The sequence below is a fragment of the Lontra canadensis genome, unplaced genomic scaffold (genome assembly GCF_010015895.1).
Source record: "Lontra canadensis isolate GAN:19392208 unplaced genomic scaffold, GSC_riverotter_1.0 scaffold33, whole genome shotgun sequence".
NCBI classification, from domain to species: domain Eukaryota; kingdom Metazoa; phylum Chordata; class Mammalia; order Carnivora; family Mustelidae; genus Lontra; species Lontra canadensis.
Genome location: NW_022631027.1, coordinates 5,998,979 through 6,025,054, shown reverse-complemented (window position 1 = coordinate 6,025,054; position 26,076 = coordinate 5,998,979). Strand labels below are relative to the sequence as shown.

General features: G+C 36.9%; 1 protein-coding gene across 1 annotated transcript in view; it reads right to left on the bottom strand.

The window, feature by feature from the left end:
* The window catches only part of BTBD8 (BTB domain containing 8), a 104,513-nt gene that overhangs the window by 53,858 nt on the left and 24,579 nt on the right, over window positions 1-26,076 (bottom strand). The window contains exons 3-4 of the mRNA XM_032867121.1: window positions 21,517-21,752; window positions 15,505-15,622 (exon numbers count right to left, since the gene is read on the bottom strand). Of these exons, the coding sequence (XP_032723012.1) occupies window positions 15,505-15,622; window positions 21,517-21,752 (354 nt within the window). The remainder of the gene's footprint in view (window positions 1-15,504; window positions 15,623-21,516; window positions 21,753-26,076) is intronic.

Sequence of the window (26,076 nt, the reverse complement as noted above, 5' to 3'; positions counted from 1 at the left end):
CAAATCATAATGTTGAATGCCTTTGAAACAAAATATGTCAACTTTAACTCAACAAAAAAATTTAAAACTTGCTCTGTAAATGACACTGTTAAGAGAATGAAAAGACAAGTCTCAGGGAGGAAGTAGTGGCAAATCACATTTCAGATAAAGGACTTCCATCCAAAATATAAAAGAACTCCTAAAATTCAACATTTGATAACAAACAAATGACCTACTTTAAAATGAGCAAAAGATATGGAAAAAAAAAAAAAACCTCCCAATGATATACAGATGGCAAATAATCATGTGAAAAGATCCTCAAGGGGCACCTGGGTGGCTCAGTGGGTTAAACCTCTGCCTTCAGCTCAGGTCATGGTCTCAGGGTCCTGGGATCGGGCCCCGCATCAGGCTCTCTGCTCAGTGGGGAGCCTGCTTCCCCCTCTCTCTCTGTCTGTCTCTCTGTCTACTTGTGATCTCTCTCTCTGTGTCAAATAAATAAATAAATTCTTTAAAAAAAAAAAAAAAGATCCTCAAGATCCTCTGTCATTAGGGAAAAAGTCAAATGAGGGCACCTGGCTAGCTTGGTCAGTAGAGCCATCTCAGGGTTGTGAGTTCAAGCCCCATTTTGGGCATGGAACCTACTTAAAATTTTTAAAAAGTTAAAAAAAAAAAAGTAAAATGAGATACCAGTACACAAAATGACTGAATTCCAAAAAACTGACAATATCAATTCCTGATGAAGATGAGGACCAAAAGGAACTCTCACTATTGCCAGTAGAAATACAAGTTGGGGGTGCCTTAGTGGCTCAGTCGATTAAGTGACCAATTCTTGATTTTGGCTCAGGTCATGATTTCAGGGTCATGAGATCAAGCCCCAAATCAGGCCCCCACTGGGCATGGAGCCTGCTTAAGGTTCTCTTTCTCTCTTCCTCTGCTCCTTCCTGACCCCCACTCTTGGGTGTGCTTTCTATCTCTCTCTCACTCTCTCTCTCTCTCTCAAATAAATAGAAAGAAAGAAAGAAATGCAGGTGGTACAGGCACTTTGAAAGATAGTTTGGCAGTTTCTTACCAAGTTGAACATAATCTTACCATATATGATCTGACAATCACACTCCTGGGTATTCAACCATCTGATGTGAAAATTACGGCCATACAAAAACTTGCACACAAATGTCTACAACTTTATTCATAATCACCAAGTCTAAGGCAACCATAATGTCCCTCAATAGGTGAATCACTAAACTGTGATATATTCTTAACAACAGAATATTACTCAGTGATAATAAAGGAATTAGGTCTGAAACCACACAAAAACACGGATGAATCTTAAATGCATATTACTAAGCAAACGAAATCAGTCTGAAAAGGTTACATGCTGTTTGATTGTATTATATGACATTCTGGAAAAGTTAAAACTGTGAAGACAGTTTTAAAAATTACCAGAAATTTGGAGAGGGCATCAAACACAGGGAAATTTTAGTTGAAACTACTCTGTATAATAGTGTAATAGTAGGTGTAGCACAATATGCATTTATAAAACCTATAAAACTTTACAGCACAAATGTACCTTAATGTACATAAATTAAAACAAAAACACTTGAGAGGTGGTCAGAGGACCCCAGGGTGAAATGTAGACTGTGACAGAAGAATCTATCTGCATATAAATATATGAAATAACCTCACTGACGGGAGTACAAAAGAAAGGTCCTGGCCTAAATAACTTTGGAGATGAGTATAGACTATAAGAATAAAGACAAAGGAACACCATACTCCAGTTGGTGAAGTTATTTCCCATGAAGTAGGAATTAACAATTCTGAAACCATTATATGTGAATACTGGAATTGAAGAATTAAGTACTAGATATTGGATGATGAAAGCCAAGTTTGTTACTGCTACAGAAGATTAAGATGAGTAAGAGAGTAGACTAGGATGATCTGTGTGATGGCAGATTAGTGTTAGAGACATCAATATGAATTTATATTTAGCTTAATATAAAGATGGACTCAGGGGGCACCTGGGTGGCTCAGTTGGTTAAACATCTGCCTTTGGCTCAGGTCATGATCCCAGGGTGCTGGGATCAAGCCCTGCATTGGGCTCCCTGATCAGTGGGGAGCCTCTTTCACCCTGCTTGTGTGCTCATGTTCTCTGTCAAATAAATAAATAAAATATTTTTTAAAAAGATTGATTCATATAGAAATATTTATAGCTATGTGCATATATGCAGGTTAGTATACATACATATATTTCTTTGCTCTGTCAGCTGAGAGACCTAAAAGAATCAGCAACAAGCACACCCAGTACCCAGATATTAGTTTCTAATACCATCAGAATAAAAGAACCAGGGCTCATTAGAGAAATGGTTGGTTCTAGGACATATGAGCTTAGAGCATTTTTATTGTCCAAAAAATAAGGAAATATTACACACACACACACACACACACACACAATGATGTTGGGGGGAGATGTCAAAGGGACACAAAAACTAATTGAAAGAGGTCCTATAGCTAAAGCTGGAACAATTTCAGCAACAAAATAAATAAGCCAAAGTACAAAATAAATATTAATCCATACTGGTATACAGAAATGATTAAATAAATAAATGGGGAGAAAGAGGCAAATTTCTTGTGCAAAAGAATTCTAAATAATTTAGATAGACACTACTTCCTCAAGTAGATGAGCCATAACTCCCATTTCTTGAGTGTGGGCTATGTACAGTTACTTCTTTCCAGAGAGTACAGTGTGCAAATGGGAGATGGGTTGGAAGTAACTTTGGGAATGGTGATGAGAATAATTTTACAGTGCAAAAATGTTTAAAAAACTACCGTAGCTAGATGATCAAGGTTAACATAAACAGTGATAAGTCATAATGATTACATGTATTCATGAAATGATGTAGTAAGAATGACACTTTATCCTTTTGAACTTCCTCACCAAAACCTATAACCTATTTAATGTTGAAAAAAATCAGATAAACTCCAATTGAGGAACATTTCTACAAAATACTTGCCCAGAGCTCAAACTGTCAAGGTCATCAGAAACAAGCAAAGTCTATGAACTGTTAGAGCCAAGAGAAGCCTAAGGAGACATGACCACTAAATGTAATGTGGCATCCTAGATGGGACCCTGGGGGAATAAAGGACACTAGGCAAAAACTAAAGAATTCTGAATAAACTATGAACTTTAGTTAATAATAATGTCCCAATATTGGTTCATTAATTGTAACAAATGTACTATTCTAAATGTATATATAAGATGTTAACAATATGGGAAATGAGTGTAGAGGCATATGATAATTCTCTGTACTCTTCCCAGTTTTTCTGTAAATTTAAAATTGTTCTAAGAAGTAAAGTATATTAAGAAAAAAACTAGGGATTCTTCTTCCACTTTTGAAAGATAACTTTTCTATATTAACAAGGAGAATAGTGAATAAAAGAATAAAATTTGACACTGGGGGGAGAAAAGCAGTATAGGACTGATCCTTAAGAGAAGGAAAACCAGTGAGATATGCCTTACAGTTATGATGCTTTTTCTTTCTAGAAACAATTTCTAGGTCATGGCACAGGGAGTACAAACACAGGAGGAGCCTGGTTGTCTTACTGAGAAGACTAATATAGGAGCTTTGGAAGGATGAGTCAGCTGGAATTTATGGGGCACAGTACTATGGAAGCAGGAGTTATAAGAAAAAAGAGCTCCAGAAATTAGATGACTTAGTTTTATCTGAATATTATCTACACATACACAGGGTAAAGATCCATGAAACCAGGTGAAGAATAAAGGCCAGGGAGCTGGTTGACATTCAAGTTCCTTCTAGTCAGAATTGAATAACTGGAGCACTAAGGAAAGCTCCCAAAAGAGTCAATACCAGTAGACGAGCTATATAGCATTTAGAGAAAAGGCAACTCTAGATCTACTTCAACAAAATTCAAAAACAAGTCTCATAAAGATAAAGCTGATCTACAATAACTAAATTACCTGTTAAAACATACTTCAATACTTTTTGAAGACACACAACAAAATTCAAACAGTCTAACAATATAATATAATGTTTTGTATGTAATAAAATATTCTAGGTATGTAAAAAAAGTAGCAAATATTAACTATAACCAGGAGAAAAAGCAGTCAAGAGAAGCAGACCCAGAAATGAAAGAGATGATGGAATTAGCAAACAAAGCATTTCATTTATTTATTTTTTGAAGAAAAAGAGAGTGAATAAGTATGCATGAGTGGGGAGGGGGGAAGGGAGAGGAAGAGAGAGAATCCTAAGCAGGCTCCTCACCCAGCATGGAGCCTGACAAGGGGTTTGATCTCACAACTCTGAGATCACAAATGGAGCTGAAACAAAGAGTCAAACACTTAATCAACTGAGTCACCCAGATGCCCCTGGATAAAGCATTTTAAAAAGCTATCATAGATATGCTCAAGGATTTTATTAATAAGGAACATAGTAAAGAGAAAAAAAGAAACATTTAAGGAAAAAGAGAAACTTTATAGCAGAAATGCGCAATATCTGAGTGAGGAAATTCAAGTTAGAAACTAAAATAGAAAATATTAGTGTACCTCTGTATATAACAACACAAATTGTCCAAATAAAACGTAGAGAAAGAAGAAACTTTAAAAAAAAAAAAAAAAGCTTAAGTGAGCTATGGAACTAACATACATATAATTGGAGTCCCATGTGTAAGGAGAGAAAGAAGGAGATTGTAAGACAATCTGAAAAAAATGATTTTTGTAAATTTTCCGAATTTCACAAAAACCATAAACCCAAAGATCCAAGAAGCTCAATAAATCATAAGCAGGATAAACATAAAGAAAAGCACAAGGTATATCATAATGAAATTGCTGGAAACTATAATGAAATTGCGAAAGACTAATTATAAGGGAAAAAAGCTTTTAAAGCTGTCAGGGAAAAAGGCACATGACATATTGATAAGCAAAACTAGGCAGGATCACACACTTCTTGTAAGAGACAATACAAACCAGGTAACAATAAGATTACATCTGTAAAGCCCTGGAAGAAATAAAAAATTGCCAATTTATAATTCTAAATCCAGCAAAAATATCTTTCAAAAATGAAGTCTAAATGAAGACCTTTTCTAGACAAAAGCCAAGAAAAGTCATTAACCAGTTGACCTGTATTACCAGAAATTTAAACAAAGTTCTTCAAACCTAAGGAAAATTTTAACAGAAACCTAGACTTAATATACAAGACTGAAAGTGAAAGAGATGGTAGTATGTGGATAAATTTAAATTTCCTCATTAAAACAAAATTACCTACAGGCAGCTGGCTCAGTCAGTTAAGCATCAGATTCTTGATTTCAGCTCAGGTCATAATCTCAAGATTGTGAGATCAAGCCACGTGTCAGCTCTAGGCTCAGCATGGAGACTGCTTGAGTTTCTCTCCTTCTCCCTCTGCCCCTCCCCTCACTTGCATTTTCTCTCTCTCTAAAATAAATAAATAAATAAATAAAATCTTTAAAATAAGCAAATAAATAAATAAAATTACATAAAAGATAATTATTTTAAAAAATAATTACAATTTATGGTGGGGTTTAGAATATATAGAGAAGTGAAATGTATGGCTGCAATAGCATAAAGAAAAAGAGGGGGAAAAGATCCTAATGTTATATGTGAAGATGTATAATATTAACTGAACATAAATGATAAGGTAACAACATGTATTATAAATACTAGAGCAACCACTAATAAAGATGGTACACAGAAACAATATGGCTAATATGTCAACAGTGGAAATAAACTGTAATTTGAATTTTTTTTAATTCAATTAATACATTAGAAAGGAAGAAAAAGAAGAAAAAGACAACAAAGGAAAAAAATAGTAAATGGTAGGCTCAAACCCCAACATAACAACATTACAGTAAATGGTATAAATTATCCAATTAAAAGGAAATTATGAGACCAATAAGACATATGCTATCTATAAAAATTTTTAAGGCATTTTAAATATAAAGATACAGAGAGTTTAAAAGTAAAAGGATGAAAAAAGATACATCACATAAACAAACAGTAACCACAAGAAATCTAGAGTGGGGGGCTCCTGGGTGGCTCAGTGGGTCAAAGCCTCTGCCTTCGGCTCAGGTCATGATCCCGGGGACCTGGGATTGAGCCCCGCATCGGGCTCTCTCCTCAGCAGGAGGCCTGCTTGTCTTACTCTCCCTCTCTGCTTGCCTCTCTGCCTACCTGTGATCTCTAGCTGTCAAATAAATAAATAAAATCTTTAAAAAAAAAAAAAAAAGAAATCTAGAGTGGGACGTAAATAGTATTGTAGCAATCATTTTGCAATATGTACAAATACTGAATCAGTATTTTATACACCTGAAACTAATATAATGTCAACTATGCCTCAATTAAAAAAATAGAGCTTCATAATACATGCAGCAAAAACTAAGAGAACTGAAGGGAGAAATAGGAAAATCATGATTACACTTAGAAACCTTCTTCTCACTAACAGAGCAAGTAAAGTCAGTTAAGGATATGCAAGACTTCAACAATACTATCAACCTTTTTGACATCTCTAAGATCCGTCCACCCCAGTAAAGCAGAAGACACATTCTTTTCAAGTACATGTGGAACATTCACTAAGATCCATATGTACTTGAAAAAAACGCAAATCTCAATCTCAGCATAAAACATAGTACCTGGTATATAATCAATGCTTAATAATTCTTTTTTTTTTTTAAGATTTTATTTATTTATTTGACAGACAGAGATCACAAGTAGGCAGAGAGGCAGGCAGAGAGAGGGGGGTAAGCAGGCTCCCTGCTGAACAGAGAGCCTGATTTGGGGCTCGATCCCAGGACCCTGGGATCATGACCCGAGCCGAAGGCAGAGGCTTAACCCACTGAGCCACCCAGGCGCCCTAATGCTTAATAATTCTTAATGAAGAATGAATGCTATTAGAATTTTATCTATCTATTTACTTTCTCTGATTATGCCTAATGATAAAGATATACAGGCATACATAGGAAGTATAAAGGGTTCAGTTACAGACCACCACAATAAAAGCAAAAAGCTTGGGTAGTAGCTTCCTAGGCTGCAGTGCAGTTCTGAGGGAAATCAGCAGACTGTTACAATTTTTTGGTTTCCTAATGCATATAAAAGTTATGTTTACATGATATTGCAGTCTGTTAAGTTATATTATGACAATTAATAGTGTGTGTTTATTATATATAATATACATATATAAAATACATAATGCTACTAGGTCTAAACAATATATACACCTTAATTTAAAAATACTTTAATGCTAAAAAATGCTTTCATCTGATCTTTCAGTGAGTTGTAACCTTTTTTGCTGGTGGAGGGTCTTGCCTTTATATTAATGGCTGCTGACTGGTCAGGGTAGTGGTTCCTGATGGTTAGGTTGGTTGTAGCAATTTCCTAAAATAAGACAATGAAGTCTGCTGCAACAATTGATATTTTTCCCTTTTCCTATGAATCACTAATGTTCTTAACAGCATCTAAAATGGTGAATCCTTTCCAGAGGTCTTCAACGGACTTCGCCCATCCATCAGAGGAATCACTATCTGTGGCAACTACAGCCTTACCTAATAATATATATTATATTTAATGTAATATATAATAATTTATTAATTTTTAAAAAGATTTTTATTTACTTATTTGACAGAGAGAGTGTGTGCGAGCACAAGCAGGGGGAGCTACAGGCAGAGGGACAGGGAGAAGCAGGCTCCGAGCCCGATGTGGGGCTCGATCCCAGGCTCCTGGAATCATGACCTGAGCTTAAGGCAGATGCTTAACCGACTGAGCCACCCAGGCACCCCTATAATAATTTCTTACATAATAAGACTTGAAAGTTAAAATGACTCCTTGATCATAGTGGATCACCTGCTAAGACATACTTCAACACTCTTTTTAAAGAAAGACAACAAAATTAAAACACTCAACAACATAACATTCAGTATGTAATAAAAAAAAAAAAAAACCTTCTAGGTATGTAAAGAAGTAGCAAATTTTAATTTTAACCAGGACAAAAAGCAGTCAAAAGAAGCATACCCAGAAATGAAAGAGATGATGGAATTAGCAAAGCATTTTTTTTGTTAAAAGAGATCAAGTAAGTGCGCAGGAGCGGAGGGGTGGGGTGGGGGAAGAGAGAGGGAGGCATGCTGTGCTAGCAGGCATGAAAACAACATTAATCCGGTTGTCCATCTCCATCAGAGTTCCTGGGTGATCAGGTGCATTGTCAATGAGTAGCAATATTTTAAAAGAAACCTTTTTTTTTTTTTCCTGAAGAGAGATACTCTATCGATAAGAGTCATTCTATTCTTTGAAGCCATGCATGACTTCTCCTCTTTAGCCAAGAAAGTCCTAGGTTAACCTACATCTTTTTAACTTTTTTTTAGTCTCAAATTCTTATTTAAATTCCCACTAGTTAACATATAGTGTAATATTAGTTTCGGTAGAATTTAGGGATTTATCACTTACACACAAAACCCAGCGCTCATCACAAGTGCCCTCCTTAATAGGCATCATTCATTTAACCCATCTTCCACCTACATCCCCTCTAATAACCCTCAGTTTGTTCTCTATAATTAAAAAGAACCTGTTTTCTGGTTTACCTCTCTTCCCACCCCGCCATGTTTACCTGTTTCACTTCCTAAATTCCACATATGAGTGAAATCATATGGTTATTTGTCTTTCTCTGACTTCTCTTGCTGAGCACAATACTCTAGCTCCATCTCTTGTCATTGTAAATGGCAAGCTGTCATTCTTTCTGATGGCTGGGTAATATTTCATTGGGTATATATATATATATATACCACATCTTCTTTACCATCAGTCAATGGGCATTTGGGCTCTTTCCATAATTTGGCTATTGCTGATAATGCTGCCATAAATAGTAGGGTACACATACCCCTTCAAATCTGTATTTCTGTATCCTTTGGGTAAATACCTAGTAGTGCAATTGCTGGATCGTAGCACAGTACTATTTTTAACTTACTGAGGAACAGTATAGACAGTACAGAGATACTGTCTTCCAGAGTGGCTGCAATAGTTTGCATTGTGACCAACATTGTAAGAGGGTTCCCCTTTCTCCGCATCTTCACCAACATCTGCTGTTTCCTGTACTGTTAAATCTTAGCCATTCTGACAGGTATGAGTTGGTATCTCATTGTAGTTTTGATCTGTATTTCCCTGATGATGAGTTACGTTGAGCATCTTTTTTTTTTTTTTTAAGATTTTATGTATTCATTTGACAGACAGAGATCACAAGCAGGCGGAGAGGCAGGCAGAGAGAGAGAGGAGGAAGCAGGCTCCCTGCTGAGCAGAGAGCCCGATGCAGGGCTCGATCCCAGGACCCTGGGATCATGACCTGAGTCAAAGGCAGAGGCTTTAACTCACTGAGCCACCCAGGTGCCCCGAGCATCTTTTTATGTATCTGTCAGCCATCTGTATGTCTTTGGAAAAATGCCAATTCATGTCTTCTGCCCATTTCTTAACTGGATTATTTGGTTTGGGGGAGTTAAATTTGACATGTTCTTTATAGATTTTGGATACTAACCCTTTAACAGATATGTCATTTGCAATATGATTGTATCTTCTTCCAATAGACTAAAATCTGTGAAAATCTGTGGTTTAGCGTATCCACCTTCCTGAATTATCTTAGCTAGATCTTCTATATAACTTGCTGCAGCTTCTACATCAGCATCGTGTGTTTCACCTTGCACTTTCATGTTATGAAGGCAATTTCTTTCCTTCAACCTCATGAATCAACATCCACTAGCTTCAAAATTTTCCTCTGCAGCTTTCTCACCTCTTTTAGTCATCACAGAATTGAAGAAAGTTAGGGCCTTGCTCTGAATTAAGCTTTGGCTTAAGGGAATGTGATGGCTGGTTTGAGCTTCCATCCAGACCACTAAAACTTTCTCCATATCAAAAATAAGGCTTTTCCGCTTAACATTTGTTTGTTCACTGGAGTACAACTTTTAATTTCCTTCAAGAACTTTTCCTTGGCATTTACAACTTGGCTAAGTGTTTGGCACAAGAGGCCTAGTTTCAGCCTGGCTTGGCTTTCAGCATGCCTTTCTCACTAAGCTTAATTTTTTCTAGCTTTTGATTTAAAGTGAGAGATGTCCAACTCTTCCCTTCACTTGAATACTTAGAACCCATTGCAGTGTTACTAACTGGCCTAATTTCAATACTGTTGTGCCTCAGGGAATAGGGAGGCCTGAGGAGAGGGAGAAAGACTAGGGAATGGCTGATTGGGAGAGAAGTCAGAACAAACATAACATGTATCAATTAAGTTGGCCATGTTATATGGATGCAGTTTGTGGCACCCCAGCACAATTATAATAACATCAAAAATCACTGGTCACAGATCACCACAACAAATAAAATAATGAAAAAAATGAAATATTGCAAAAATTATCAAAATGTGACACAGAGACATGAAGTCAGCAAATGCAGTTGGGAAAGTGGCACTGATAGACTTGTTTGCTGCAGGATTGCCACAAACCTTCAATTTATAAAAAACAAAACAACAACAAAAAACCCATACTATCTCAAAAGCACAATAAAGCCAAATGCAATAGAAGGAGGTATGCCTGTGTAAATATATAGCATGTCATGACTTATATGTATGGCAGTATCTGATCTCTGATTGCATAAGTGACCAATGGCCCCAGCAGAGCACTCTGCATTCAGTACCACATGGATCCTAAGGCCACCTTCTCATAGGCTGTTACCTGCCAGTGACTGAGCACATCAGTGACAATAGGCAGGCCTATTTCGGAGAGACAGGGCCTTTTCTGATGGGTGACTTTGGCCCGGGAACTTTCTAATAGTCTGCTGAGTTCCCTCACAGCAGCCTAAGAAGCTACTACTCAAGCTTCCTTCTTTCCCTTTCTCCTTCCATCATGGTCAAATCAACACTGCAGTTTGACAGCTCCTTCAGTCGCCTCTGGATTCCTTTCCATGTTCTCTCACATGCATTTATCCTATTAAATATCTTACCCCCATCCTCATGTCTGCTTCTCTGAAGATCTGCACTAACACAGCATGCTATTTCCATTTAAGTAAGATTAAAAGCATATGAGACTTAAACAATTGCCCTGTCTTTTAGACAGAAACTCAGAAAACATTCCTACTCAATTAGGATATAGGCCTCAGTTTGAAAAATAATGCTGTAAGGGGCGCCTGGGGGGCTCAGTCATTTAAGCATCTGACTCTTGATCTCAGCTCAGGTCTTGATCTCAGGGTGGTGAGTTTAAGCTCCACATTGGGCTCTACACTGGGTGTGGAGCCTACATTAAAAAAAATAAATAAAAGTGCTGTAAATGTCACTATGTATTAAATATCTTTGCCAGATTTTCCATTTTCCAACATACCAAAAACCATTTCCACCTTTTGATTAAATTTAATCTCAACTGACAAGGCTGCTTCTGGCTGTGTCAAGATGCCCTAATTTCCCCCTTGCTCTTGCTTTAGTACATTGCTTGCTATTTAATACTTCCTGATGTTAGCTGAACTAGATTCACTACTCCAGGCAGAATAATGGCCTGGATTACTCAGAGAAGCTCTAAAGAAGGAATTTTTTTACTAGGACGGTTTTTTTTTTTTCTTTAAGTACTCTTGCTCCAAGAATACTTTCTAAACTTTTAGTTCTATATAACTAAATAAAGATTAAACCCAGGGTAATGAATCCAAAGTTTTTAGAGTTGTCACTGTCACCTACTGCACTTCTTTGCAAACATCTTACGGAACATAAACTTTAAAAAAGCAAAGAGCTTTTTCTTAAGACACCCACTTTGACATCCACTGATAATAGCTTTCATAAGACTATCTTTCCTAAGTTAAAAAATTATTTGTGAAGTGTAATGGATGCACTATTTAGAACGGATAGTTTTTGGTTAATAAAAAAAAATTGAGAGATTTTAAAAATTATTTGTGCATATCATAATCATTTTATAATAACTTAAAAGTAAATATGGAAAAGTACAGCATAGGAAATACAGTCAGTAATACTGTAATAACCATGTATGGGGACAGTGGTTACTACACTTTCTGTGGTGAGCACTGCATACTGCGTAAGTTGTCGAATCATGGTTTATGCACCTGAAAGTAATACATTATTATATGTCAACTATACTTCAGTTAAAAAAAAAGTCATTTTACTGAGCATTAAAACAACTCCAGAAATTCCAAATTATATAGATAGAAGTATGCTAAGAAAGGTCTATACTCTTTATGGGGAGAATACCACCCATATTCACTTGATAATGACCCTATACTTCTTGCAAGAAATTGGCAGTCTCAAAAAAAACCTCTTTACCCCTAACACTGAACAATCTTTTCTCTTTTGAAATTTTTCAAACTGTTTGCTTGCTTTCTTGCAGCCAACCAATCACTGAGAAATATACCTGAAGACCAGTTAGAATGTCTCTCCCACTTCCAAAAACTATATCTTAATAAAACACCTGCCAATTATTAAAAAAAACATATGCATTCATTCACAAATCTTTCACCATAAAGCCAATCCCTTTTTTAATGTGAGCTTACTGACTTAAGTAGTCAGTAAGCTCACATTATTTCTCATAAAAGATATAGATATATATATAATTTCTAATTTATAATTTCTAATTTAAATTTTTCTCAAATGAAGAATGAAATCTAAAACTTTTGTGAAGAAACTTAAGAATCATTTTAAATTTCTATAACTTGGGGCGCCTGGGTGGCTCAGTGGGTTAAAGCCTCTGCCTTCAGCCCAGGTCATGATTCCAGGATCCTGGGATCGAGCCCCGCATCGGGCTCTCTGCTCAGTGGGGAGCCTGCTTCCCTTCCTCTCTCTCTGCTTGCCTCTCTGCCTACTTGTGATCTCTGTCTGTCAAATAAATAAATAAAATCTTCAAAAAAAAAAAAAAAACTGTTTAAAAAAAAAAAAGTATTGGAGATAAACAAGGACAAATATGTGAGAAGAGTGAAGAATATGCTTCAGAGAGGAAAAGGCCTGTATAGATGGAGAAGAGTAAAGTAAATGTGACTTTTCCTGAAGGTAAACTGCTGTCCCATCCTTGGATTGGGGGGAAATGCAAGTGATTCAAATCATATTTCTCTGCTTACCCCACATAAGTCTATACAGGTTGTTTCTACCATCTACACAAAAGCTTGTTATCAAAGGGCTATTGCCTGGATGATGGTAGCAAACACCTACATAGTCCTTTAAAGTAATTTAATCCTCATAATCACCCCATGAAATGAGTACTTTGAGAATACCCATGTTTGATGAGGATGTTAAAGCAGAGAATGGTTAAATGATTTGCCCAAATTCACAGAGCTGAAAGATGGTAGGGTTAGAATTCAAACCCAGGCAGAAAGGCTCAACACACAGTTCATACACTCTTAACCACTCTGTTATACAATAACTTCTTTGGCTTAATTGTGCCACCACAAGGAATTAAGTGGCATCAGACCATATTGTAGCATATTGAGGGCTGGGGATCAAGATAAAGCCTGGACAGAATAACTGGCAACTGGAGAGATAATCTTGGAAGAACCAGGTATCGGTATTGGGCTTTAAACTACATGACATGAATGTGTGTCTTCTGAATTACTGACATAATTTTCCTTAAACTGTATAATAATATTACATACTAAACATAGATTTATTCAAGTTTGGGCTATGAAAGTAATCTTGAGATTTAGATTCTGCCATTGTAACTCATATAAGTGTACTAACAAAGTAGAAAAACTTAAGCCAGATCTTCTTGGAACATATGCTCAGGAAATTGCCTTTCTAGTTAATATACACTTATTTTTTATAGCTAGGTGAACAAAAAATAAACCTGAAATGTAAGCAAGAGCTCTCCTGGAATACAAACCTAATATTCCAGATCCAGCTCCTAAAACATAGTCCACTGTCAGGCAGCACACAGAGAAGCCAAATATAGACACTGTTTGAGGATATACTGCAAATGATCACAAAGTCTTGCTTCCCTGTACGACAATAACCTTAGGAATCTATAAGTAAAACTTTGGTACAATGCCCCTGTGGTTTCAAGAAAAACCTGAACACAAAATAAAATTAATTTTTTAAAACAAAATTGCGTTGCCCCACCCTCAAAAAAAAAAAATCAAAGAAGTAAACACACACACACACACACACACACACACACAATTTGGGAAATATATATCCACAATATGGAAAATACATTAATAGATCAGTATTACACCCTATATTTTACTATATGTAATGGAGATTTCATAAAAATTAGAAAAATGTGCATATGTATGTACTTACAATTACAAAATACATGTTCCCAAGAGAAAAGCTCAAATTCTGAATGGTAAATAGTCTGACTGAAACTGGTAATCCTAGAGTTTAGCAATGTACTGCTGTCAATTAACTGGCAAAGCCAATATGATTTTTGAAAGCATAAACATCACTACTATTGGCATGGTAGATTCCTGTCATCTAAACCCACTGCTAATTTCATTAAGACTGTGTACCGGGCGCCTGGGTGGCTCAGTGGATTAAAGCCTCTGCTTTCGGCTCAGGTCATGATCCCAGGGTCCTGGGATCGAGCCCCGCATCGGGCTCTCTGCTCTGCAGAGAGCATGCTTCCTCCTCTCTCTCCCCGCCTGCCTCTCCTGCCTAATTGTAATCTCTGTCTGTCAAATAAGTGAACAGAATCTTAAAAAACAAAACAAAACAAAAAAAAGACCGCGTACCCCTGAACCTAGAAGACTGGTTCTTGCCATTGCAAATAACCTGGTTCTTCCTTTTCTGGAGCACCAGAATAACTTATCAACATTCTATTTGAAACACAAAAAGAGGGAGGAAAAATACTGGGTTCCTCAGTCTTCTGGTTCCATTTCTTATCCACTGTGAAGTCCAGCTGTACTTCTTTCCCTTGAGTTCCAAAAGAAAATCTGTATTTATTAAAAATTTTTCTTCTTTTAAACAGATTTTAGTTACTTGCAAAAAAAGAGTAGGCTTTAATTTGAAATCTAAAAGACTAGAATATCTAAGCAACCCAATTCTAAAGCATAATAATGGTTTTTAAAAAGTACATTGAAATATTAAGCCTTCTAATCAATGCTATTCATAAGAATATCTATTCTGAATCAAAGACTTTGAGCCAAAATGCATCCAGAGAAAATACATGTCATTCATGTAGAAATAATCACTTTCAGTACTACAATGCCTGGAAATTAAAAACGGCATTTAATTATATTTTCTGTGACAGTGGCTTTCAAACCTATTTTAGGCAACAGAATATCTTCTTCTAATGAAACCTTAGGTTCAAGTCCAATACAAAGCAGAGCTCTACTCTAACTGAAACATGCACACATGTGAGCCTGGGTGAACCTGCAGGCAGAAAACCCTGTCTGATGTCCAACCCCTCCCCTGTCACAGGTCGGCTTAGGCATCACCATGAAACCCCTGTGATTTTTGTGAATCAGCTTGAAAACCACTGTGCTAGGAAGAGACAACCACCTGTATAAACTTCATTTTCACAACCAAGACACCAAATCACATGCCTATTTACCTGTGAGCTTTAAAACTTTTTCCGTCAACATAAATATCAATATCTGGGCAACAGTGTTTCACGTAAAGTTTCAATAAATCTTCTCCTAATTCAGATGCAGGATCCAAGTCATAATTATCTTTAAAAGAGATAAATGGTTTCTTTATTATAAATATCCAAAATGGTTTCTTCATTATAAATATCCAAAAATTTGTGTTTTAATATTAACTAAAGGTTTTTCCACATAGTTATCTTGATTAGCTACTAAGAGAGAACAATTATAACTACAATATTTAACTGGTAAATTCAAGATAAAACAACATTAAAATCATCTATATCTTGCTTTGAAATATAAATTTCAACTTAATTTAAATATAAATAAACCTTTTAATATAGATTTGCTGTTAAATATAGTTAATATTATTACAAAATTATCTACCAAAACTGAAGCCACTTCATGAATATCGGACACAGGAAACTAGAAAATTTTCCAATTTTGATACCCTTTTTCATTACCTAATTCCTTCCTATTCCTGTTCATGACTTTGTGGTGAAAATGACATTTGAACCAACAGATATTCAACTAAAAGCAACGGGATTTATGTAACACTTACTATGAGTTTAGTACTACATACAGTATAGAAAAATTAAGAAAATAAATACTTTTAAAAGTATCTCTATTTCAAAAGATTCACCATTCAGAAAGTGAAGAGTAAAATATAAAACATGTTCATATTAAAAAAATTACTATACTGTATTATCATAGCTTTGTCAGTCCAGAAACTTTAGTTAGTACATCTGCTGAGAATCCGTCACTGGGAACAAATTCCCACCAATCAAATCTACACATTTATAAATTTATATATTTATAAACCACAATGTCATCATTGGCTCTAATACCAAAAGAGATCCAGAATCCAACCAGGACTCAGTATCTCCATGGCTACCACCCCAGTCCAAGCCACCATCACCTCACATCTAGATCTCCGCAATAACTTCCCAACACATCTACCACTTTTAAGTCCCACAGAGGCATGTTTTAAAAATGCAATATAAATCATGATCCATCTCAGTTCAAAGCCATATGGCTCTCTCCATTTTTTTAAATAGTAAAAGCCAAGATCTTACAATGGCTTACCAGGCCACACAACATCCAGCTCCTCACTATGCAGGTGGTTAGGGACCAGCCCGAGCTCTCCAACCCCAGCTGTGGTTGGGGCCACAGCTCTCCAAGGCATGCTGACAGGGTGAAGATTGTGACCATGACTATTACCCCAAATAACAGGATAACCCTTAGTGTCAGAATTGAATTGCTGTATACCCAATTGGTATTGGAGAATTAGTTGGTGTGGTGGAAAAAACACACATTTTGGTGTCAGAAGTGGGGCAATGGAAAAAAAAAAAAAACACATTAGAGAAACTCCAACCTCAATGTTCCTCAGGCTGAAGTCATCATTCCACTCTACCCTAATCTTGTTCTGCTTATACTCCATAAGCCTGCCAAATAGTACCCTCTAAACTCTCCAAAATGGCTTATAAGATGACCACATGTCTCCAGATGGTTTGCCTGGGACAGTCCCAGTTAATCCCTATTGCCCCGGAATAATTATTAGCCACAATAATAACTCTGCACTTTTCACTCTTTCAAAAGTATCCCAATTTGGACAATAAGAAATAAGGTCATCCTTTATACAAGGCTTTCAATGATCTGGCTTCTGCTTATATATCCAGGCTCATCTCTCACTTTGACCATTCTTGTCCCCTGCTCCACCCCAGTCCCACAACAAACTATTTTCAGCCTTCAAAATTTGCTATGTGCCTGAGCTTTCTCTGCCTCTAAGCATGTTGTCTTCTTTGTCTGGAATACTTCTCCCCTAAATTATTTTTGCCTGTTTAACTCCTGCTTTTTTTCCCCCTGACATTCAACTAAACATCACTCCCTTCATGTGGCTTTGTCTGAATGCTAACTAGGTCCAAGTAAAATGTACCTTATCTGTGTCCTCATCACACTCTGGGCTAATCCATCTGACTATCTCCTCCTAGACTGCAGGACACCAACACTATTTGTTTTGTTCACTCTTAAGCATTCAAAACCTAATGCAAAGTCAATATTCTATTTAAAAATGTGATAATTAGGGGGCACCTGACTGGCTCAGTCAGCAGAGCATGTGACTCTTGATCTTGGGGTTGTGATTTCAAGCCTCGTGCTGGGTGTAGAGATTACATAAAAATAAAATCTTTTAAAAATATATATAATAATTAGAATGGCATTCCAGGAACAAATAGGAAGCGCAAGAGCATAGAGGCCAGAAAATACAGTTGAGGGAAATACCAAATAATTCAGTAAGACTAGAGCTCAAGGGGTGGGAGGGGGTTGTGAAGAGAAACAGCAGCAGAATTCTAGGTAAGAGCCAGTACACAAATTCCCTTATGTCATGGGAAAGAACCTGGAGTTTATATTAAGGCTATGGGAAACAACCAAAGAATTTTAATAAGGGGAGTGCTATGATCACATCTGCAGTTAATATTATTCTACACAGTATAAATGGAGGGTGGTACAATGAGAGGCCTGGCAACTAGCTGGGGTGCAAATGCTCAAGAAAAATTGCGAAGACCTGAAATCAAGAAATGGCAAGAGGATAAAGGAGAGAAGTATTGGCTTAGTTGTTAAGTATCTGCCTTTGGCTCAGGTCATGATCCCAGGGTCCTGGGGTCGAGACCCACATTGGGCTCCCTACTCAGTGGGGAGCCTACTTCTCCCTCTTCCACCCTCCCTGCTTGTGTTCCCTCTCACACACACTCACTCTCTCTGTCAAATAAATAAATACAATCTTAAAAAAAGGAGAGAAGTATTTAAAATATTTAAGAAAGGGGCACCTGGCAAGCTCAGTGCAAGAAGCATGAGACTCTTGATCTTAAGGTTTGAGTTCAAGCCAAATGTTGGGTATAGAGATTATTTAAATAAGTAAATGAACTTAACAAAATATTAAGGAGACAAATCATTAGATATGGTCATGAATATAATAAAGGATATAGAGTAACTGAGTAGAATGATAAGAGATAAAATTCACATCACAGAGCACTTAAGAACAGATTAGGATGGGAAGCAGATGATTAAGTCAGTCTGGGACAGATTAAATTTTGAGATAGTAAAAGTATATTTAGACAGATATGTCTAGTCAGTGGTTGGATCCGAAACTCAAAAAAAGTGGAGAAAACCAATTAATGAAGGGGTAGAAAAATCATGTGCCAGTGAAGGAGACAGAGGAATGGCCAGGAAGGAAAATCAAGAGAGCGGAGGGCCATAGAACACAGGGAATTTCAAGGAAGGTGACAATGACAGTAGGAAAGCTTGCAAAGAAGTTAGTAAAATCTGGACAACAAGTGTCTGCTTAAATTGGTAAACATGTGGGTCTTCCATAGGGGAAAGGAGAAAGTAGTTAAAAACAAGGACCTGAGGGGTAAATGAGGTCTTTTCACTTACATCTGCAAGATGTTTGGCCACTTTTAAAGGGCTGCTGTGGGGCCGTGGGAGAACTCTAGACAAGAGACAGGAAAAATGAATACTAAATATCAGCTTGGCCAACTGCTATATCTGTGTGACCTTGAGGAAGTCCCTTATATCCTTCTTAGAGTTCTCATCTATAAAAATCAGCCTACAGCCACTTATTTATCAGAGTTGTCTGAGATTAAATGAGATAGACTATATGACTGTATCTACCTCAAAGCCTAGAATAGACACATTCACCATAGTTAGATGTTAACACACATACAACAAGGATTCTAAATCAGTTTGGTTATTAAATCAGTTTAAATCAGTTTGGTTATTATTATTATTGTTGTACTAAATATCAGTAATAAAATCTTTTAGTTAACAGATACTTTCATATACATTCAATTGTGCTACAATGCTTGTTTTGAAAATATCAATTTGATCTAACACAATTGATATTTTAGGGAACAATCTGAACATGATGTGAAATTTTCATCTGCTTATGTGCATTTCACTTCCTTGCAGCTTATTCACAAGAAACAGTAGGTCGCTGCAAAAAACTACACCCAGCTGAATGGAGCCATATAAGAATACATAAAACATACACAAACATCTTAAACAGATACCTCAGTTAACCGCATGTTATAACCTACATCCTCCATATATGGTGTTATAAATTTCCATCTGATTTTACATAACCAACTGTTAGGAGACCATTTTCTATGAAAATTTTTGTGTTTCTCTATGAGGCAGAGCATACTTTCTGGGCAGAGAATTGGAAAACTTAGATAAAGAATGAAAAAGAACAAACATGCCTTGGAGGCTAGAAATACTGTGAGGTTCCAGAAAGATTTACAGATATTCTTCCCCTCAAAACCATTTCTCTGTACTCCAGGGTGTTGAAGCTTTACCAGGGAAGATTTATTTACATTCCAAAGTAAAGACCCCCTCCCTCCTACTCTATTTCCCTCTGTCTATTTCGATCAGATCTGCCAGTAGCCTATGAAAATCTCCTAATTTTAGTATTCCTCTCTTATGGTGCATTACCACTTCACATGCAGGGTAACTTCAGGCCCTCACCACAGAACTTTGTGGGGACTGTGGGTTGGGAACTTGCACTACGATGCTCTATAAATAATAATTAAACCAGAGATCTTGAGTCTCTTGCTAGAATATCTACTAGTACTGTATCTCTATCATCTAACTTATATCTATATTTATTCCTATGTCCTTAACATCCTCCTTCTGCCAATTCACAACAGTTCACAAGCTGCAACACTTCTTTTTTTTTTTTAATACATAATACATATAATGTATTATTAGCCCCAGGGGTACAGGTTTGTGAATCACCAGGTTTATATACTTCACAGCGCTCACCATAGCACATACCTTTCCCAATGTCCATAACCCCACCACCCTCTCTCTTCCCCCCACCCCCGCAACCCTCAGTTTGTTTTGTGAAAATAAGAGTCTCTTATGGTTTGTCTCCCTCCCGATCCCATCTTGTTTCATTTATTCTTTTCCTACCCGCCAAACCCCACATGTTGCATCTCAACTTCCTCATATCAGGGAGATCATATGATAATTGTCTTTCTCTGACTGACTTATTTCGCTAAGCATAATATCCTCTAGTTCCATCCATGTCGTCGCAAATGGCAAAATTTCATTTCTTTTGATGGCTGCATAGTATTCCATTGTATATATATACCACCTCTTCTTTATCCATTCACCTGTTCATGGACATCTAGGTTCTTTCCATAGTTTGGCTACTGTGGACATTGCTGCTATAAGCATTTGGGTGCATGTGCCCCTTCAGATCACTTCATTTGTATCTTTAGGGTAAATACCCAGTAGTGTGATTGCTGGGTCATAGGGTAGCTCTATTTTCAACTTTTTGAGGAACCTCCATGCTGTTTTCCAGAGTGGTTGCACCAGCTGCTGCAACCCTTCTGACACTATCTTCAACAAGCAAATTCAAGTTCTTTTTCAAGGTCAACTACCATATTTATTGTAGTATTTATGTATTTCTTAACAATTTAATGTATAAAACCAGACCATTTTTATTAGATTCTTATCTTTTTAAAATGTATCACAACAAAATTGTCAGTAATTTTTTTGTGTCATGACAAAAAATAATGGTGATTTTTATGCTGCATGTTGTTTTTAAGAAATACATATATTGTGTTATAACAGAACTGAATCTATAGTCTGCTAAAGTTTTTATTGGTGTGGACTAGAATAAGGATGATGATGACATATGGAGGCTTAAGAGGAGAATTGTGAATTTATTCATAATAACCCCATCTCCAGTTATTTGGGAAAACTAGGAGTTGACTATAGTATTACTTTCACTTACCCATAAAAAATTTACTTTCACTTACTTTTATTACATTTACTTTCATTTACTTTTATTTCATTTACCTATAAAAAAGAAATCAGTAGAATTGATTTTTGAAGTATGTTTTTCTCCAATTGTATCAGAATATAGTTACTTTCATGGCATTAAAATTTTATAAAAATCCACCAAAAAACTGCCTTACCAGTGGAAATTAAATTGTCCTCTCCATCACTGATATCCTCGGGAACTGCATGCTTCAGAAGAGAACAAGGAGATGACTTTTTATCTAAGAACTCTACAGATGATCTTCCATCATTATCAGTGTACTTTCCACAACTGAAGTCCTGCTTCTTTTGTGGTACTCTCCTCTCTACTATCTTTTTCCTAAGAATTTCCTCTTCATAGTTTTTTAGGCTTCTATTTGATGAATATACAATCCTAAAAGAAAATGTAAAATATTAATGAAAATAATGGTGGTGATTCTTCAAAGCTAGTTTCCCAAGTTCTGCTTCCATATAATACAACTACATAATTTTATTTTCTTAAGATTTTATTTACTTATTTGACACACAGAGAGAGATCACAAGTAGGCAGAGAGGCAGGCAGAGAGAGAGGGGAAGCAGGCTCTCCGCTGAGCAGAGAGCCCGATGCAGGGCTTGATCCCAGGACCCTGAGATCACGACCTGAGCCGAAGGCAGAGGATTAACCCACTGAGTCACCCAGGCACACCTCAACTACATAATTTTAAAACCACTTTTATATGAAGTAACTGGAAAAATATCTCAAAGAGCAGAGCATTTTAAAAGTAGTCTATGAAATATTTTAATGTTAGAAAGGAATATATACAAGGCCATCAAACTAGATAACCTAGATAAAATGGACAATTCCTAGAAAGACACACACTACCAAACCTGACTTAAGGAGAAAGAGTATCTGAGCAGACCTATATGAACCACAGATACTGAATTAGCAGTCAAAAACTTTCCCCAAAATAAATCCAGGACCAGGAAGCGTCACTGGTGAACCTACCAAATGCTTAAAGAAATAACACCAATCCTTCACAAACTTTTCTAAAAAACAGAAAGCAGGAACACTTCCTAACTCATTCTGAGGCCATTATTATTCTGATACAAAAGCAAATAAAGACACCAAAAGAAAAGAAAACCGTAGACTAATATTCCTTATTAATATAGATGAAAAAACTCCTTAGCAAAGTAACAGCAAACTGAATCTAGCAACATGTAAAAAGGATTATAAACCATGACCAACTGGGTTTTATCTCAGGAATTCAAGAGTAACTAAACAAACAAAAATCAATGTTATACATCGCATGCTATTGTCTGCATGTTTGTAGAACCTCAAAATTTGTATGTTGAAACCTAATGCCCAATGTGATATTTGGTAGGAGGTGAGGCCTTTGAGAGGTAACTTAGATGAAGCCCTCACAAATGGGATTAGTGCCCTTATAAAAGAGACTCCAAAAAGATCGCTCACCTCCTTCCACCATGTGAGGACACAGTGAGATGTCAGCATCTACAACCCTGAACAGGGTCTTCATCAAAACCTACCATGCTGGCACTCTGGTCTTGGACTTCCACCCTCAGAACTGTGAGAAATAAATGTTGTTAATAAGCCACCCAGTTTGTAGTATTTTTTTTAGAGCAGCCCAAAGACATCATAAAACCTTGTCAATTTAGTTCTCTTAGCAGGACTAAGTCAGCATATCAACAGGACAAAAAATACACAATCACCTCAATAGATGCAAAAAAGAATTTAACAAAATCCAACACCCTGTCAGGAAGAAACACTCAACGAACTTGGAATAGAAGGAATGCCCTCAACCTGATAAAGAACATCTATGAAAAACCCACAGCTAACATCATATTTAATGATACAAGATGGGAAACTTTCCTTTTAAGATCAGAAAGGATGCCTGCCTATTCTCATTACTTCTATTCAACGTTTAACTGGAGGCTCTAGCTGGGGATTAGGCAAGAAATAGAAATAAAAGGCATCTGGACTGGAAAGGAATAAGCAAAGCTATCTCTATTTACAGGTAACAAACTCGTATATAGAAATCCCTGGAAATCCAACCCAAAACCTATTTGTTACACAAGTTCTACAAGGTTGCAGGATACAAGATCAATATGCAAAAATCAACTGTATTTCTAAATACTAGAAATCAGCAGTTTAAAACAAGATTAGAAAATAGTACTATTTACAATAACATCAAAAAAACAAAATACTAGCTGGTGCAACCACTCTGGAAAACAGCATGGAGGTTCCTCAAAATGTTGAAAATAGAACTACCCTATGACCCAGCAATTGCATTGCTGGGTATTTACTCTAAAGATACAAACGTAGTGATCCGAAGGGGCACATGCACCCGAATGTTTATAGCAGCAATGTCTACAATAGCCAAACTATGGAAAGAACCTAGATGTCCATCAACAGACGAATGGTTAAAGAAGATGTGGTATATATACACAATGGAATACTATGCAGCCATCAAAAGAAATGAAATCTTGCCATTTGCGATGACGTGGATGGAACTAGAGGGTATCATGCTTAGCGAAATAAGTCAATTGGAGAAAGACAACTATCATATGATCTCCCTGATATGAGGGAGAGGAGATGCAACATGGGGGGTTAAGGAGGTAGGAGAAGAGTAAATGAAGCAAGATGGGATTGGGAAGGAGATAAACCATAAGTGACTCTTAATCTCACAAAACAAACTGAGGGTTGCTGGGGGGAGGGGGGTTGGGGGGGTGGGGTTGTGGACATTGGGGAGGGTATGTGCTATGGTGAGTGCTGTGAAGTGTGTAAACCTGGCGATTCACAGACCTGTACCCCTAGGGAAAAAAATATATTATAGGTTCATAAAAAATAAAATTAAAAAAACAAAACAAAACAAAACAAAACAAAAACATAAAATACAGTAAAAATTTGATGAATGGGGTATGTTGGATCAAACTTTGTTTTGTGATTTTTTTTTTTAATAAATGTGTGAGTTAAGAAAAAATACTTAAGAATATATTTCACAAAAAAGCGTAAGACTTGGGGCATCTGGGTGGCTCAGTGGGTTAAAGCCTCTGCGTTTGGCTCAAGTCATGATCCCAGGGTCCTGGAATCGAGCCCCGCATTGGGATCTCTGCTCAGCGGGGAACCTGCTCCCCCGCACCCCGGGCCTATCTGCCTACTTGTGATCTCTGTCAAATAAATAAATAAAATTTTTTTAAAAAAAGCATAAGACTTGTATATTCAAAAGCTATAAAAAACAAAGCTGAAAGCAATTTTATAAAGGCAAACACATTTTAGATGATTTAAGAGTGTTAAGATAGCAATACTCTCTGAATTGCTCTACAGATTTGATTCAATGCAGTATCTATCAAAACTCAACTACTTTGCTGCAGAAACCAAAAAGTCAGTCCTCAAATTCAAACTGAAATGCAAGGCACCCAGAATAGTCAAAACAACCTTGACAAAGAACAAAGATGGAGGATTCACACTTCCCAAATTCTAAGCTTCCTACAAATCTATAGTCATCTGTACTATGTGGGACTGGCACGGGGATAAACATAGATTAGAGGAAGAGAACTAAGTGTCTACAACTACATATACAGGCATTGGACAACAGTGTTGTGATATTGTGATTTATAACATGAAATATATATTTGGTCTTTGTCCACTGTTCCTGGCACATATCTCCTAAAACCCTTGTAATTTCCCATGCAAGAGTTATAGAGACATTTTTGCTGTAATACTTAGCTGTGTTCCCAGTTCCTGAAATAGCGCCAGAGGGCTAGAAGTGGAATGGAAGGCTTTTCTCTTCCATAACAAGCCCTCTGAACCACAGCAGAGTTTACATTAATGAGCTAGGTGACATTTGGAAAGTTCCCAAGGACAGGGGCTGGTTGGCAAGAGTTTGAATTAATTATCAACGGCCAATGATTTCATCCACCATGCCTATGTAATAAGGCCTCCATAAAAACCCTAAAGGATGGGATTCAGTGAACCTCTGGGTTGGGGAACACATGGAGGAGCTGGGAGAATGGTGCACCCAGAAAGTGCATGGGAGCTCCACACCCCTCTCCACATACTCACCCTTTCCATCTCTTCCATCTGGTTGTTTTTGTTTTTATTTTTAAGATTTTATTTCTTTGAGAGAGAGAGAATAAGAGAGAGAGTATGTGTGAGTGGAGAGGTCAGAGGGAGAACAGATGCCCTACTGAGCGGGGAGCCCGACGTGGTACTTGATTCCAGGACTCCAGGATCATGACCTGAGTTGAAGGCAGTTGCCCAATCAACTGACCAACCCGGGCACCCTCCCCCACAATCTGGCTGTCCTTAAGTTACATCCTTTTATAGTAAATCAGCAATCTAGTAAGTAAAATCTTTTCCTGAGTTCTGTGAGATCTGTGTTCTAACAAATTAACTGAACCTGAGAAAGGAGTCATGGGAACATACAATTCACAGCTTTTGGGCAGAAGCACAGGGAACACCCTGGACTTGCAACTGACGTCTGAAAAGGGTTTGGGGCAGTCTTATGGGACTGAACCCTTAACCTGTGGGATCTAATAATATCTCCAGGTAGCGTCAGAATTGAATTAAATGGGTAGAACACCCAGCTGGTATCTGGAGAACCTCAGAGAATTGCTTGGTGTGGAGGAAAACTCCCACACATTTGGTGACCAGAAGGGACAGAAGTGAATTATTCTATGAGTAGAGTATTAAAAGTAAACACACAGTAATGTTTTTCCTT